We start from the raw sequence: 16,531 nt of genomic DNA on the forward strand, positions 1-16,531 counted from the left end.
TCAGATTTAGAGGGTGGTGAACCTGAGACTGGCTATTTCTACCACCCACGCTAAAACTATTGTGACGTTTTAGAGATTTCACGTCTTTCATTTCATTTATTCACACAGCAGTCCCGTGAGATGGATAACCTTGTGGAGGAGAATCAGCAGCTCAAGGGAGCGAAATGACTTGCTTACAGCCACACAGCAGACTCCAAGCCCCAAACGCCAAAAGGAAAGGGAGAAGAGGGGCTTAGCGCCCCCAGCCAGCAGCGGGGGTGCTGCCCAGCACCCCACCTGGACAAGTGGAGAGATCCAGGGCCTGTCCTCTGGCCGGGAAGTGAGGGAACTTGAGGGGGGAGTCTCAGCTGTTTCCCGGACAGAGTCCCGCCTTGGGCACACGCCCTGGGATGAGGCGTCTTTGGAAAGCCAGTGGCCTTGAACTAACTGTACTGACAGGGCACCGGGCGGAGAGGAGCCCGGGGAGAAGCCTGGAAGCCGTGGCCCAGGACGGATGGAACGCGGAAAGGAGCCCGGGGGACTGGGTGGGAGAACAGGAGGACTAGCTCCTCCCCTGCGGGTCAGGGGCCTTGGAGCCCGCAGGAGGAATCCTCCCCAGCCCCGAAGCCAGGGGAGGCAGGAGGACCCGGAGGCGGGGCGGCCCCTCCCGCCTGCTGGAGGGCGGGCACCGGGAGGCCGCGAGGGCCAGGCCCTGGCTTCAGGTCCACGCCGTCTGGGCTTCCCCGCCACCCGGAGCTCAGCAGCGGAGAGCCCTGCCCGCAGAGCAAGGGCCCGCGGAGGCCCGCGCTTTCTCTAAAAGTGAAAGGAGTGGGCGGGGGGCGCGGCCGAGGCGGGGCCGGGCTGGCTGCGGCGCAGGCTCCGCCTGGGGGCAGTCTCCAGCCCCGGGCGCCCAACGGCCCCAGTCCCCGCCGCGCCGCGGGCTGGTGGGCTCCACTGCGGCTTTGGGCCGGGACATGACCCTGCCCGGGGGCCCGACGGGCATGGCGCGGCCGGGAGGCGCGGGGCCCTGCAGCCCGGGGCTGGAGCGGGCGCCGCGCCGGAGCGTAGGGGAGCTGCGTCTGCTCTTCGAGGCGCGCTGCGCCGCGGTCGCTGCTGCCGCCGCCGCGGGGGAGCCCCGGGCCCGCGGGGCCAAGCGGCGTGGGGGACGGGTCCCCAACGGGCTTCCGCGGGCTGCGCCTGCCCCGGTGATCCCGCAGCTGACTGTCACAGCAGAGGAGCCGGATGGACCCCCGGCCAGCCCCGGGCCGCCCGAGCCGAAGGGTGGCTGGCTCCCGGCCGTGGGCTCGTCGCACCTGCAGCAGCCGCGCCGCCTCTCCACCTCGTCGATCTCCTCCACTGGCTCCTCGTCGCTGCCCGAGGACTCGGAGGACGATCTGCTGAGCGACAGCGAGAGCCGGAGCCGCGGCAACGTGCAGCTGGAAGCCGGCGAGGACGTGTGTCAGGTACGGGCCGCGGGGGCGGGGCCAGCGCTGGGCGCAGGGGCTGCGCAGGGGACCCAGCTCCGGCCCGAGGTCCCACTCCCGCCCTGACGCCTTCGCCAGGGTCCGTTCTCAGTGCCCAGGGAGCATGAGGGGAGGGAGGCGCCGCGTGGACCTGTCGCCTTGGCAATTTTCACACCGATTCCCCAGAAGGTCTCGGCCCGGGCCCTGGGGCATCTAAGAAAGCGAGTGAGGAGGAATCTGTGACGGTCCCCGCGGACCGGCTGGGGCGGGGAGCGGGGGCTGGGGGGCAGCGGGCTTGGCTTTGCCCCGCGAACTCTGCGAGAGAGTCGGGCGAACGCGTCTCCCTCTCTCGCCGCCCCCTCTTCTGCGCGGCGGCCCCACCCGCGCCGTTGCCACGGTTTCCCTCTCCTGAGTAGGAGTGGAGCCGCGCTCCAGGCTCTGCCTGGGAACCGCCGCCTTCTGCTCCCGGCGCCCGCACGAGGCGTGGACGCGGGGAAGGGCGGGGCGCCGGGCTGGGAGCTCGGACCCGCCGCGAAACGCCGCCCTCCCGGGTTTCCTGCTCCTCGTTAGGCTGGGGGGAGGTAAACTGAGGCTGAAAGGGCGGTATTAAGCTGCTAATCTCCGCCTCCGGTGTCAGAGGCCACGTTTGACCCTCGAATCATCCAGGCCTAGGTGCTGTGGAGTCGTTCCCGGGGCTTGCCCCGGAGGGTGCGCCGCGCCCAGGATAGCCGTCCTGTGCCCCTTGTTTAAACCAAGGCCAAATACTTTAAATAACTCCCGTGGCCAGTGCGATGGAGTTGCTCTAAATCCACGTTATGCCAGAGTCCCTGGAGCTGAGGGAGAACCGAAGGGCGCCCCGCAGGCTCTGGTGGCTCCGGGCCTTCCCACGGGGAGAGCACTGGGGCTCGGTCCCCGCCCGCTGAACCCGGGCTCCGCCGCCAGCTCCCATTGGACGGGGCAGCGGAGAGACACTGTAACGACTTACAGTACATCCGTGACTCAGTTCCCCCCGAGACTTACCTTACCCAGAGGGGCAGCGTGGTTAGTGACACAAGAAGAAAAAGAAAAAAGTCTCATAGAGTAGGTGTGGGAAGTCCCTCTCTCCTCCCCCGAAATTAAGGGTGCCCCTGACCCATGGTCTTTCCTAGTGCAATCCTGACCCGTGTAGGGAGGCGGGTGCCGCCTAGGAGTTTCCGAGGAGGTGAAAAGTGGGACTGTGAGAGGACTCCTCCCGTCCCGGCCTCGGGAGCAGTAGCTCTGGGTCCACGGCTCCCGCGCTCAAATCTCTGTTAGCTGAGGCCGGCGCCGCCGGGCAGCCCTCCCGCTTGCTTCCCTCTAACGCCCGCGGGCGAAGGAGGTCCAGCAGCCCAAGCCTGCGTGCAAAGTAGGCAGCCCGGCTGGGGCCAGAATTCCAGGACCAGTCTCAGCGGTGCCCTGGGCGTCTTCTGCCGCCCTCTCCCACCCTGGGCCTCGCCGTCTCCCGTCACCGCCAGGAGCTGGAGCAGGTGGCCGCTGAGGGCCCTTCCACCTCCAAGGCGCTGCGTCTCTCAGGTCTTCCCAACCCCCAGCCCGCCGGGGCCTCCCCGAAGGCAAACAGCCACGGCGGCGGCAGATAAGCCAGGGGGTGTTGACAGAGGCCGCCTGCGTCCGCGTGGGAGGGCCTACGCGGAGGGCCTCGTGCGGACTTTGCCTCGCGGCGGGTCGGGGAGCGGCCCGGTGCGCCCGCCCAGGCTGCCTTAGGGCTTCCCCAGGCAGGAAGCAGAGCCCTTGGGCTGGCAGACCGTGAAGGATGTACCTGGGAGAAGGGTACTGCCAGATCGCCAGCCCCTTACACTCGGGCCTGGGTGCAGAGCGCGAATAGCGGGAGCAGGAGGCCGGGGAAGGCTGTACCTTGCCTCTGCCAGGCACAAAAGTCCTTCCCATTCTCCTGCTAGGAGCCCCGCACAACCTGCCCAGAGCATGGAGCTGGGCTCCCTCCAAGGTAGTGGGGACTGGACAACCTGCCTCCCTCCCTGGGCCTTTCCTCTAGTAGAGGGAAAAGTCGTGGGCAGGGAAACCCATACAGGCCAGGGGAGGAATTGGTGCCCTATCCCCAAGGGCAGCTGGCATGACTGCATTTTTAGGCCTTGCATGCCTCTTAAAACCATTTTGGGGAGTTGCTGTAGCAGAAGAGAAGGTGTTCGGCTCCTGGTTCTCTTTTCTCAGTGCTCCAGGATGGGTAAGGAGACCTGGATGCCATCCTGTCCTGGACCCAGAATTCCCATACTTCACGTTTCACTAATTATAGAGCAGAATTTAGGTTAACTGACTTCCTTTTTAAAAAGTAAATGCCCCTGGGAGGGTGAAGTCGTGGGTCACTTATACCTTAGTGCAAATGATTTTATAAATTTAAACTGATTGCTTTCACCACCACTACCACCACCACCACACCACAGGGAGTGCAGGTTTGATAGGGCAATGGGAACATGGGGAGGAGGCTGGGCTGGTAGAGAACATCAGCCAGTGATTGGATGGCTGGAGGTGGGGAGTGGGAGTCAGGAAGTATGGGGTTGAGTACCAAAGATAGAGCACAGGGTCCATTCTGCAGAAGATACACCGAGTATTTGGTGTGATAGAAGAAGCAGGAGTCCTCAGGTCTTCCAAATGGAGCTTAGACAAAGGAGCGTCTAGTGTGCGGGCAAGCCCTGCCCAGAGAGAGATGCTCCTTGTCTAGCTCCAGGGGTGAGGAATTATCAGAGGGTCCTCCTGTGGCTTCATCAAAGACTCACAGGGTGAGCTCTCCTGGGCTTTTTGTCCCAAGATGCCTGGGTAGCCTCTGGCTGTGAGCTGGTTTCGCAGACTTCTGTGGGGAGTAGCCTGGGTCAGAGGATGGGGCTCTGGCCCTCTTTTCAGCTAGATTTCACTCAGTAACATGATCTGATTTCTGATATGATATCCAGGCAAGAAAAGCCTTACCTGCTCAAAAATGTCTTCCCTGCTCTTGTTCATGTGCTCAAATCCCCACCCACCCACCCACCCAAGAATGATTCTCCAAGAGTCTTTTTGGAGACATGCATCTTTGTATGCATGGTGTTTCCTGGGGGAGGTAGCTCCCTAGGATGGAAGATGGCAGTGAGTTCCATGGCACTTGCATCAACTCCTATGTTTGACCATTTCTATTATTCTCAGGGGAGCTAAATCCTGTCAGACCAACTTCAGGAGGTGGCCGGGAGGGCTCACTTGGGTATGAAAGCCCTTTGTAACTTGCATGACTAGAACCAGGCTTAGTCCTTGCTGCTCTTGGCTGATATGATCCTCTCAAAATTGGGGCAGGGAGAGTAGGTGATGACCCCATTTTACTTCAGCTTGGGAGCAAGTCGATGCTGTATTGTCACACATCAATCAAGTGGCAGTAGTCCAGGGCTGCAGGTCCTAAATCCTCCTCTACCAGGTCGACCTTCCACCTTCCAGCCCCACTCACTGCTCCTCACTGATCCCAGAACATAGGATAATTCAGTTCTCCCATCTCACCTCACCCAAGGCTGCTACCCTCTACCACTGAGCTGGCTACAGAAATAGATGTGCCCCCTGATTAACTCCACTCTGGTCCCACTCTCCCCCACGTTCTGCCAGTAGGCCCCTAAAGCTGCTTGAAGCCCCACCATGAAACCCATTCCTTTGGATGAAGGCAAAGGTGTTCAGCCAACAGACAGGGGTCCCCAGGCCAATCTCAGTGTTTCCTCAGAGATCAAAATACCATCTTGTGGCTGCAAATCACTTCACCTAGCACAAAGGTCTTTCTCATCGAGGATCCCCTTTGACTGCCAAAGGGAGTCAGGGTGGTAGATTGACTTTGGAACTTGCTGGGGCAATTGGAACATGGGGAGGGGGTTGGGCTGCTAGAGAGTTTAAGCCGGAGACCGGGAGGCTGGAGGCAGGGAGTGAAGGCATGCTAACTCCTCTGAGCCTTCGGTAAATGGGCAATAATGCCGCCACCTCATGCATTTGCTGTGCGTGTGCATGATTCTCAAACTGAGTGTGGGAGAAGAGAGTATAGAATGGTGCTGCTGAATACACATGGCACATTCTTCCCAGAATTTTATTTGAGGATTTGGAGGTGGGAGAGTTTTATAATAAAACTTGGATTTATTATACAGCATAATGCAGACCTTGAATGTATTTAAAGAGTAAAAAAGGGAGTTTTGAAGGAGATGTCATGCTTCTAGTGGGCTGTTTCTCACTACACCCCCAGATCCCTGGGGATTGAACATGTGATCACACCCCAGTGTGCCATGTAGGGACTAGGGACTGCAGTAGAAAAGAAGGAGCAATGCTATCTGATGGAGGGTGAGAAGTGCCTGGCATGCAGTAGGCGGTCAGTAAATGGTGGCTTGTGTTATGGCAGCAGCTATATCCTCCCAGAGGAAACGAGCTCACACAGATGAAATTCTCACTTGGACTCACTGAGCCAGAAAGGGACAGAGCCAGGACTAGAACAAACTTCTGACTCCACATCCAGTGCTCTGTCACTAACCCCATTTCCTTCCCATGGGAAAGGGTTTAATGGTCAGCAGCCTTCCCCTGCTTCCGCCACTACCCCAGTTCTCTCTTTCCCTCTTAGCACTCCCCCTGGTCAAGGAGGCTGGATTTCCTGGGTTCCAGTCCTGGGGGCACACATGGATAACTGCTCTAAAAGTCAGTCACCCCTGGGAGGAGGCAGCAGACACACAGTTTGGATGAGCAAAACTGCAGACATAGGAATGATGACTTTTGGGTGGGAAGCGGAAAGGTTCAGAAGATGCTCTCAGGATTGGGTAGAGGCCAGAAGCAATGGGCATGAGGCAAGAGGTACACCAAAGTCTACATTTCCCTCTCAGTTTCATCTAAGATGACAGGCCCTCAGCTCTGCGTCCCATTTCCAAAGCTCAGATGTCTGGGTCCAGATCAGGATCAAGGGTGCCCTGGGTTTTGCCAACTGGTGAGGAGTGATATGACATCCAAGGTAGCAGAGGATTTGGGGGCCCCCAAGCCATTTTTGTCTCCAGGTTCTGCCAGGGTGGCCTCCCTGCCCTGGGCCTTTGTAAAGGTTTCTTTTTGTGTTTGTCTCCCTAAATGAGAGGAACCTATGGTCCCAAGTGAATGAATCAACAATCCAGATTTGTTCAGCTTCTGCTTCATGCCAAGAAATGGTTTTAGGGGAGAGCCTGCCTCAAGCTTCATTTACTACTCACAACAGTTAAGAGTGGCTATTTCCCATTTTACAGTTGAAGAAACTGAGCCTTAGAGGCTTGTTTCTCAGGCTCCAGAATATCCTCAGGCATTGGTAGAAATGCAATTTTTTTGGTCCCACCCCAGATCCCCTCAGAATTTACCTGCGGTAAACTGGAGAATCTACATTTTTAACAAAGGTGACCATCAGGTGAATCTCATGCTTACATAGTTCTAAAACCTCGACAGAGAAGTTTAGTAACCTGCCCACGCAGCTTTTGAGCTGCAGAACTGGGATGGAAACCTGAGCCTCCTGACGCCAAATCCAGGGCTCTTCTCAGCACTTTTGAGAAGCTGGATATCTGTCACTACCCTGTGCGTCTCAGTGTCCACACAAGCGCACAGTAAACTTTACCTGAGTGAATGAATGAATGAATCTCGGGGCCCTCGCTGCTCGCGGTGGGATGGGGGGTGGGGGGCCGGGCCGGACACCCTGTTCCCGCGGTGGCAGAGCTTACGCACTGCTGAGACGCGGGACGTGCAGACTGAGGCCGTGCTGCTTTCAGAAAAGCCACTGGCAGAAGATCCGGACCATGGTGAATCTGCCGGTCATGAGCCCTTTCAAGAAGCGCTACGCATGGGTGCAACTGGCTGGACACACGGGTGAGCACGCGGCCCGGGTGTGTGGGTGCCCGTGGGAGGGAGGGACGAAGCAGCGCTAACTGGTGCGGGTCTGCAGGGAGTTTCAAGGCGGCGGGCACCAGCGGGCTGATTCTCAAGCGCAGCTCGGAGCCGGAGCGCTACTGCCTGGCGCGGCTGATGGCCGACGCGCTGCGCGGCTGCGTGCCCGCCTTCCACGGCGTGGTGGAGCGTGACGGCGAGACCTACCTGCAGTTGCAGGACCTGCTCCACGGCTTCGACGGGCCCTGCGTACTTGACTGCAAGATGGGCGTCAGGTACACAAGCCCCGCGGGGCCGGGCGCAGACCCCCGGGCGGGGCCCAGGGCCGGGGTGAGAGTTCCAGCCGGCACCCAGGGCGGTGCTCCACGGGTCGGGGCGCCCGCTCACGGCCCGCTGCCGCCTGCGCCTCCCTAGGACTTACCTGGAAGAGGAGCTGACCAAGGCCCGCGAGCGGCCCAAGCTGCGGAAGGACATGTACAAAAAGATGCTGGCGGTGGACCCTGCAGCGCCCACGGAGGAGGAGCACGCGCAGCGCGCCGTCACCAAGCCGCGCTACATGCAGTGGCGAGAAGGCATCAGCTCCAGCACCACGCTCGGCTTCCGCATCGAGGGCATCAAGGTGGCCGCCCGCCCCGCTCGCCCAGTCCCGGCCTTTCCTCTGCCACCGCCCACAGCGCGGTGCCTGCCCTCCCTGTCGCCCCCCCCATCAAAGCCCCCCCTCCCCGTGGGTGTCTTGCTGTCCCTGGCCTCCAATGTCCCGGGAGGGACTGTCGCCCTCACTGGTGTCCCCTGTGGTGCGTGCGGGGCCCTGACACTTCCTGTCCCGCCTCCTTAAGAAAGCCGACGGCTCCTGCAGCACCGACTTCAAGACCACGCGAAGCCGGGAGCAAGTGACCCACGTCTTGGAGGAGTTTGTGCAGGGGGACGTGGAGGTGCTGGTGAGCCGGGGCCTGGGACCCGGAGGTGTGGGAGCCTGAAGCCGAGGGATGACCCCCGTCATCCAGTCCGCTGCCCTCGCCTCTGCGACCCCATCCTCCCATTTGTCGTTGTGTTGTCATTGTTTTACGTTCCTTCCCTTCTGTTCTGCGCTCCACATGGGGTGTTTGGGTTTCCCTCACCACGGTGTTTGCCAAGCCAGGCATGCATCATGGCCCCTAATATTAGCAGAGGCTCAACTGGTGTCCGGTTAATCTGCCCTGCTCTCCTCCCTACCCTCTCCAGAGGAGGTATCTGAACCGCTTGCTGCAGATCCGGGACACCCTGGAGGTTTCTGAGTTCTTTAGGAGGCACGAGGTAAGAGGCAGGGTGGGCGCAGGTGCTGGGCCACTGGTCTGTGAGGGCTACAGCGGGAGTAGGGTGGGGGCTTCCGGGGGAGGGCCGTGGCCTGACCGAGTGGGGCTCGGCAGGTGATTGGCAGCTCGCTGCTCTTCGTGCATGATCACAGCCATCGCGCCGGCGTGTGGCTCATCGACTTCGGCAAGACCACGCCCCTCCCGGAAGGCCAGACCCTGGACCACCGGAGGCCCTGGGAGGAGGGCAACCGCGAAGATGGCTATTTGCTAGGGCTGGACAATCTCATTGGCATCCTGGCCAGCCTGACCCAGAGATGAGGCTGGGCCCCTGTCCCCGCTCTGACTGGCTGGTCTGACAGATGGACCTTCAGGTTGTGTCCCCGCCATGCATGCGGACGAGAGACTGAAACCCTGAGGTTGGGATGCTCACAGGGTCCTGCAGGGCCAGGTGCCAACCACGATGGGACGCACTGCACGCACTGGGGCTAGTCCCCATTCAAGCCCCAGCGGGCCCAGAGCAGATGACACTAATTTATGGGGATAGACTGGGACAATGGGCTTCTTCCTCAGCCCAGCTCTGCTGAGTGGGCTCTGCACCTCTCCAGAGAGGCCAGATAATGAATTTTATGTCGCAGGCACTAGCTCTGTTGGTCCAACCTCCCACACTACAATGGATTCCCCTTCCCAATAAAACGCGAAGACACCAGCTTTGACGATTCAAGACTCATCCCCTCCCTCCTCTGGTCTCCTTTCTCACTTCCCAGGCATCCCTCACATCCACTCAAATCACTGGAGGACATGAGAAGAGCTCTTTATTAGAGGCATCTGTAGGGTTGGGGGCTGCCCAGATGAAGGATGCGTTGGGAGAACGGCAATCCATAAAAGGCTTCCTGCAGGAGGCAATTTCAACTCCCCACCCTTACTTAGAGGCAGGGAGAGGTGGCCTCTGGTTCCACAGATCAAAGGCTGGGAGTGGCCAGGCTCTTCGTCAGAAGCCCTGGGGCTGGTTTCCAGGATGGAAAGTTCAGTAGTGCAGTCCAACCCTGAGACAGGCCCAAGCACACAGCACAGACGGGGGCAGGGACAGAGGCTACTGGAATAACAAGCCACTGAAAAGCCTGGGGAGGAGTGCAGGGTGGAAGCGTTCCTAGCATGAGTCCTCACCTTGCAGGCCCCCTGGAGCCCAGGAGCCATAGGTGGGATTCCAAAGGTTCTGAGATTGGAGGCACCTGGATTTGGGGGGCTTGAAGCCAGAGGGCAGCCAGGGGCCAAGGAGGCTTCCTCCCCAGCTCTTCAAGCTCTCCAGACTCAGTTCCTGGGCCTGCGGGGATCGTAGGCCCTCCGAAGATCTGCTCCCCAGCCTAGAAGCCCTCCTCCAGGCTGGGTGCCAGCTCCACGGGCAGGAGTGAATTCAGCACATCAGTATCCTGTAATGGGAGGGTAAGGGAGCAGGGGGCCAGTGTTGTTTTAAGGCTTCCTTCCTGACCCCCAAGACAAGGATGGTCAGGGCAGATCACAGGACACACCTGAGTGCAGTATTGAAGACGCTCCAAGATGCTGGCAAAACTAGGGTGGAATTCAGGCTGGTGCTGCCAACACTGGGCCATGATACGGTACCTGGGGAGAAACAGGAGTTTGTGACCACCCATGGCTGTGAAGGACCCCTTTCCCTGGGCAACACTCCATACTCACACAGGTCCTGGACAGCCCCTGGGAGGGTCCATCCGTCCCCCTCCAACTAAAGTCCAACACCTACCCAACACGTCCCAGGGTAGGGCACGTAGCCCAGTGAGAAGATCTCCCGGAGCAGTACCCCAAAAGACCTGCATCATGAAGGAGGGGAACTAAATGAAGCCCACCAGGCACAGCCTCCCCTTCCCTCACATGAGGTAGCCCAAGGCAGGGGAGACAGGAGGGTGTGTTATCACCAGGAGTCTGTCTTGGATGTGAAGATGCCCTCTAGGAAGGCCTCTGGGGGCATCTACTTGACTGGCAGCAGAGCCCTGCCTCCCTTGGGATAATAACTGGCTCTACAGGAGGGAGGGAGGGAGTTATGAGTTCAAATACCACAGGGTGCTGCTGGGAAACTCCCTTGAAGAAAGAAAAGCCTTTCCCACTTCCCCAGGCCCCACACCTATAGATATCTCTTGCCATCCCGAAGTGCCCAATCTTGGCCACTCTGCTGGGCCCAGTGCAGCTCAGCAGGCAGTTCCTGGCAGCGATGTCCTTTGAGTCAGGCAGAAAAAAATCACTGCCAAACTCAATCTCTGGCTCTGATCTTTCATAAAGGTTATGTGGAAGGGCGCTTTCTTGGCGAGAGATTTGGGCTAGGGGGTCTCTCAAGCCAGGATCACTCCCAACCTGTGGATGAAGTGATTTTCTTCCAGATAGTGGCAGCCCTGAGTTATATCCTGGGCCAGCTGGAGCAGATCCTGCATGGCCAAAGGTGCTGGCTGGCCCTGGGCTGGGCAGAGGGTACATTAGTCCATGCAGGTTTGGGGATACATGGACAAGGTCTTTAGAAGGCCCTGGAGGGCTAGGGGAAGGGTCTTACCAAGGGTGGCCCACTGTGCCTCAGGAAACTCTTCATGTCCCCTCCAGACGTCAACTCCAGCAGAATCAGGCGAGGGGCAGCCCAGAGGCTGAGGCCCACACAAAGCACAATGTTTTGATGGCTAAACTTGCTGGGCGGGTGATACATCTGTCGTGCATGGGATCCTGCGGGGTCTCAGCTCCCGCTCCCCACCCAAGAACGCAGGACACGGTGAGGCCAAACAGGAACACCCACGGAGCCATAGGTAGGGGAGTCAAACCAATATATTCTCGCTGGCGGGTGGGCTGGAGACACAGGAAGCAGGATCTGCATAATCTGCCTAACAGCAGTCTGCGCTTGCCAGCCACCATCTTCTTGCTAGCCCCCATTTCTTTCTGCTATCGTAGCCACAGCAGTTATATTAGTGGCCAATGGCTCACGGGTTACAGCTGATGGCCAACTAGCCACAGCTGATGCCCATCTGATCACAGTTGATGGCCGTTTACTACCCGAGCCAGCACCTTTCTATGTGAGGCCGAGAGCCTGGAAACTGCTTTTTGGGGCTTTGTCCCCACAACATCTATCCCATGACCGGCAGAGAGAGAAACCATGCTCTAGGCTCCCCAAAACTGGAGGGGACCTGTGTCCCTAGACTTGCTCTCTTTCAGCCCCAGGGTGAAGAGAGGCTGTTTCTTCTTCAGGCAGTCCTGGGTGCCTCCCCCACACCTTCCACCCTGGCCCCTGGGCCCAGGTGCACCTGATGATGAGTGCCTCCATGAGGAAATCCAACTGATCCTGATGAGAGCAGAGTTCTGGCAGGTCTGGGGAGGAAGGGGGCACAGAGCTGAGTTCCCTAGACACTTCCGGAGAGTGGGTTTACCCTGGCTCCAGAACATGTTTCTTCCTCCATACAGCCCTATTCTACCCTCCACTAGAAGTCCTACCCCTCTCACCTTGATAGCCACCTGCAGCGGGCTGGGGTCCCCAGGAAGGCCAATTACCTATCCCTCATAGACTCTCCAAAGGCACCACGGCCCAGGGCTCTGCAGGAAGACAGGTAAGGAGGGAATGGGTAGCTGAGCCTGAGGGAGGGTCCTAGACAGTATAGTGTCTCCTGTGCCTCCCTTGCCCCCCTTCTTGCCCAGCTGGCCTTATCTGAGGGTAGAGCTCTCTCTCCACGTTATGGTGTACCCCAACTACAAGCCCTGCAGAGGCAGTGTTGACTGGCACAGAGCCCAGGCAGAAGAGAGGACAGGGGTGGGGTCAAGGTGGGGGTGGGGGTCTGTGTGAGGCCTTCCCTCAGGTCCTTGCAAACACCGTGGGATGGAGGCAGCCCTAGCTCCAAAGGAATCATATCCTAGGGTCCCTATCATCCCAGAATTGGGGATGACAGCTGACCCTGGACAAATCACTCTCCCTCTTGGAGCTTCTCGTGTCTCTATCTCCTCTACACATGAGGTTTGGGCCAGCTGCTCTCTGGGATCCATAATTCACCACAGCAGGGAGTTGGGAATGTGGGGGTCTGGGGATGGGTGGGGTGAGGATTCAGAGTGCAAAAGTTCTCAGAAGGAAGGAGAAGACTCACCTGAACAGAGTGACATTGGCTGGAGAAACCTCAGTAAGCCCTGGGGGCAGAGGCCAGGACTGGGCCGTGCCAAGCCCCACATGGCAGTAGTAGAGATTGGGGGCAGTCCTGATGGTGGAGGTTCGAAGCTTTCTCAGCTCAAGCTCAGGGCCTGTCAACCTTGTCCCCCAAAAGCCCTGCCTCTTCTTAGGGTTCACTGAGGGTGGGAGGAGCAATGGCACAGTCTGTACCTGCCCATCAGGCCCACCCTGCTTTGCCTCCCCCCACCCTTGCCCAGGATACCTCTCCAGATGCCCTTTAAGGCAAATGTTTTCCCCAGGCCTCCCCAGCTGCTTCTTAGAACCCCAGAGGAATCCACAGCTGCCCTGCTGGAAGTAAGGGCTTGAAATCAGCCATGTCTGTCCCGGGGACCCCCACACAGCTCAGTGGAGAGGTGGGCAGACTTGAATCAGCCATGCCTGCTGGATGCTTCATACCCAGAATCAGGACCCCACACGACAAAAGGAGGCTCAGTGTAGAGGTCACCACCACAGCCACCAATAGAACCTGAGTGGGTGGGCAGATCTAGGGAGAGAGACATCTCCAGGGGGAAGCTCCTCTCTATTCCTCTACCCCAGGTTTTACCCATGCCTCAAGACTCAACTCAAGTGTCAACTTTTCCATCATGCTTTTCTAATTTATCCTCAACAAATACAACCTTTCCCTCCGGAGAACCCCTAAAACACTTTACATCCCCCCATGGCAATTGTGTCACTTTAATATATATCTATATCTAGACATATATAGATAGATCCATATATCTATATAGATCCAGATAGATATGACCCCTCCCACACTAGACTATATGTTCTATGAAGGCAGAGCACACACTGCTGCATCTCCAATCTCCTGCCCACACCCAACACGGTGCCTGGCACACAGCAGGCAACTTTCCCAGTACCCTACAGCTCCTCCCAGCCCATGGCCCCAGGAGTCCAGACCTTGGACAAAAGCAGAACATACCCATGCAGGTGACATTATCCATGGCTAGCTCCATGCCCTCTGGGCACATGCATTTGGCCAAGTGGAGCTCTGTCCGCCTTTGGCAGTCTTTCAAAAGGCAATGACTGCAATTGAGATGCAGGCGGATCGCCACTTCTCCATGGCTCTCTGTGACTATGAGTAAGAACCGATATTGCAGGGTGAGGACCGGGGACATATGTACTTTTTCCAGCCACCTGCTTAATTCTAGCCCTGGACTTTGGAACAAGGAGCAGAGCCAGGCATTTAAAGGTGGGTGGAAGGGCTTGGGGACTTTCTGCATACTTCCTCTTCTGGAATCCCTGACCTCGCAGGTATTTGAGGAGAATTCATAGCAAGGAGATACTTGACAAGCACCCCAGAATGCCCCATGCTGGCATCACAACTAACAGCCCAAATTCCAAAATATTCCTGTGCTACGCAAGAAGCAGGTAGTTCCCTGGGCTGAGTTGGTGGCTCAGGTGGGAGTGGGCTCAGAGACTGAGGAAAAGGGCCAGGCCAGGCTGAAAGGTGGGGGGTAGGGGCCAATACCTGCCAGGGGCTGCAGGTAGAGCTCAGTGCCGGGGTGTAGGAAGGATACCCCATCTTCCCCATCAGCCCAGAGGATGTCATTCTCTGAAGCATCATCTCTGGAAATTGAAAGTGACAGAAGATTTGGCTACACAATGGGGGGGAAAAAGGGAAGATGCCTTACAACTGGAAAGTGCGCTTATGAACAGTGGGGAAACTGGAATCTCCCAGTGGAAATCCCAGGTGGCCTTCTCTGCACAAGCATTACAATACAGGTGCTGCCAAGTTCGCAAGTAGGAGTCAGGAACCAGAGGGGTGGGGAGGGAGTAATCATTTGATATATATATATATATATATATATATATATATGTGTGTGTGTGTGTGTGTGTGTGTGTGTGTGTGTGTGTTTCTTTACATCAGAGGTTTCCAAACTCTGGGGTGTATTCGAATCACCCAGGGAACTGATTAAAATATAGATGGCTGGGACCCTCTCATGTCCTCCAGTTTCTGATACAGTAGGTTGGAGAGGGACTGAGAATTTTCTTTTCTAACAACTTCTTATGTGGTGCTCATGCGACCAGTTCAGGGACCACACTTGGAGAACTACTGACAAACTCTGCTTTTCTGCTTGTCTGCTCGGCTTGCTAATTCAGCCAGCTCTAAGTTCCTGCGACTGCTGCAGAACAAGCAGGAGACATGTTGTTCCTGGGCCTGATGGAAAAGGTCCTGGATTTAAATGAAAATCTAGGGAGTCCAGTCTGCATGTGTGATGTGCAACCTATCTGACCTCTTTTTCTACGAGCTATTATTCTACCTGCTCTGGCCTAGACTCGACGCCTTTCTCACCCATTCTTCTGAGGGACTCGGCCTGTTCTAAGGCTGTAAGCTCGCTTCACCCTGGAGCTGTCCAACGGCCCCCGCCAATGGCACACCTGCCCTGGTAGCCCCCGCCGCCGCCCGCCAAGCCTCCCGCTGCGGCCCAGCCAAGCGTAGCCCAGGCCTCTGGGCAGCCCTGACCGCCCTCCGCTCCCTCTGGCAGTGAGCGGCCGGCCTGCGGAGAGGGGGCCTGCGACGTCCAGCCGCCCCCTCCCCCTGCGGAGCAAGGGCAGGATGTCTCTCCAGGATGGGGATGGAGAGCAAGCCTTCCTCTCCCGCGGCTCCCGGGCGCCGCCGAGCGGCTCTCCAGTTTTCCGGTGGTGGCGAGTCCGGCCCGGTCCTGCCGCCTCGGAGAGGCCCGCCCGCCTCCGCCGCCAGCCGTCGAGTGAGCACCGGGGCCCTGGGAGCGCGCCCGGGGCTGGAGTAGGGGAAGGGGCTCCTAGCCAGGCCCACGGACTTTGGGACCCCAAGTGCGTCCAGTTCACGTGTGTGCGCGCCCGCGGGCGGAGGTTTGGGGTCTCAACGCTGAGCTCGGGGACAAACACCCGAAAGACATAGGTGGCGCCCCGCCCCCGCGGCCACCTCCCGCCCGGCGCCGCGGTCCCCGAGCCCCTTCGGTGCCATCCGTAGCCGAGGGCTCCTCAGCGACCCGAGACTCTCCGAGACGGACGAGCTGGCTCTCGTGGCTCCCCTGAGGGCATCGGGCTCCAACCTACTGGTCCCCGGCCCTTCCCCTCGCGGTGCTGAGACCCCAACGCCGAGCGCCCCCATCCCAGCCCTCGCCCTGGGGCGCTCAGCCCCCGTCCCACTGGCCCTGCTTCCTCCGGGTCAGGCGTCCTCTCCCTGCTGCCCCACCAGGATGTAAAGCGGTTCCCTGCGATCAAGGGAGAAGACCGCTGAGAGGAAGACACCCTGCGCCCGTAGCAGGTGGTTCTTGGCGCCTTTGCCGGCTGCTCCGTAGGCTGAGCTCCTGCGGAAAGCTAGCGCTGAGTCCCCGGCCCTCGACCTTGGGTTCTGGGGCCGCTCATCCGGGCAGAGGTTGGTGACAGACGCGGCTCCAGAAATTCTTATCGTAGGGACTTAGAGGCCGTAGTCGGTTTTGGAGGGACGGGAAGAATAAGTTTGCACACGATAAATTTAGATTTTACATTTATTTTAGGAGGCATAATGGAGATGGGGGTGCTTAAGCCACTCCTTGGAGCTGCCGCTGGTTAGGAGTCCTCTGCTTGGTGGGAACAGGCTTCTGAGTAATACCCTAGGATGCAGCGTGGTGTGCACGTGGCCTTCCTTCCCCTGATGGGAGAACCTCAGACTCACGGGTGGCCACCCACCTCTATCCCCGCTCCGCACTTACAGGTACTGGCCGGAGCCTGGCACCGCCACAACCGCATGCCTCTCAGAGGCC

The 16,531-nt window shown here is 58.6% G+C and overlaps 2 protein-coding genes across 2 annotated transcripts; one reads left to right on the forward strand and one right to left on the reverse strand.

Annotated features, from left to right (window-relative positions):
* The first annotated feature begins 819 nt into the window (after positions 1-819).
* ITPKA (inositol-trisphosphate 3-kinase A) lies at positions 820-9,308 on the forward strand. Its single transcript, XM_081048258.1, has 7 exons — positions 820-1,442; positions 7,196-7,292; positions 7,369-7,585; positions 7,725-7,929; positions 8,147-8,248; positions 8,532-8,603; positions 8,717-9,308. The coding sequence occupies exons 1-7, from the start codon at positions 954-956 to the stop codon at positions 8,918-8,920; spliced, it is 1,386 nt and encodes a 461-aa protein (XP_080904384.1). The 5' UTR covers positions 820-953; the 3' UTR covers positions 8,921-9,308.
* Positions 9,309-9,749: 441 nt separating this feature from the next.
* LTK (leukocyte receptor tyrosine kinase) lies at positions 9,750-15,897 on the reverse strand (the record flags this gene model as incomplete). The annotated part of the gene is given in 21 exon segments (XM_081048958.1): positions 9,750-9,969; positions 9,971-10,029; positions 10,129-10,219; positions 10,295-10,342; positions 10,344-10,355; positions 10,357-10,425; positions 10,531-10,583; positions 10,587-10,632; positions 10,737-10,828; positions 10,963-11,061; positions 11,157-11,286; positions 11,893-11,956; positions 12,061-12,138; positions 12,141-12,178; positions 12,721-12,916; positions 13,197-13,279; positions 13,281-13,284; positions 13,723-13,875; positions 14,272-14,369; positions 15,147-15,544; positions 15,709-15,897. Coding segments are annotated over 21 exon segments (2,220 nt in total).
* Between the last annotated feature and the right edge of the window lie 634 nt (positions 15,898-16,531).

The sequence above is a fragment of the Rhinolophus hipposideros genome (assembly GCF_964194185.1).
Source record: "Rhinolophus hipposideros genome assembly, chromosome: 5".
NCBI lineage: Eukaryota > Metazoa > Chordata > Mammalia > Chiroptera > Rhinolophidae > Rhinolophus > Rhinolophus hipposideros.

Coding starts and splice junctions, on each gene's coding strand:
- ITPKA (XM_081048258.1), top strand. CDS start 954: ATGACCCTGCCCGGGGGCCCGACGGGCATGGCGCGGCCGGGAGGCGCG. Junction 7,930..8,146: donor TCCGCATCGAGGGCATCAAG/GTGGCCGCCCGC, acceptor CGCCTCCTTAAG/AAAGCCGACGGCTCCTGCAG. Junction 8,249..8,531: donor AGGGGGACGTGGAGGTGCTG/GTGAGCCGGGGC, acceptor TACCCTCTCCAG/AGGAGGTATCTGAACCGCTT.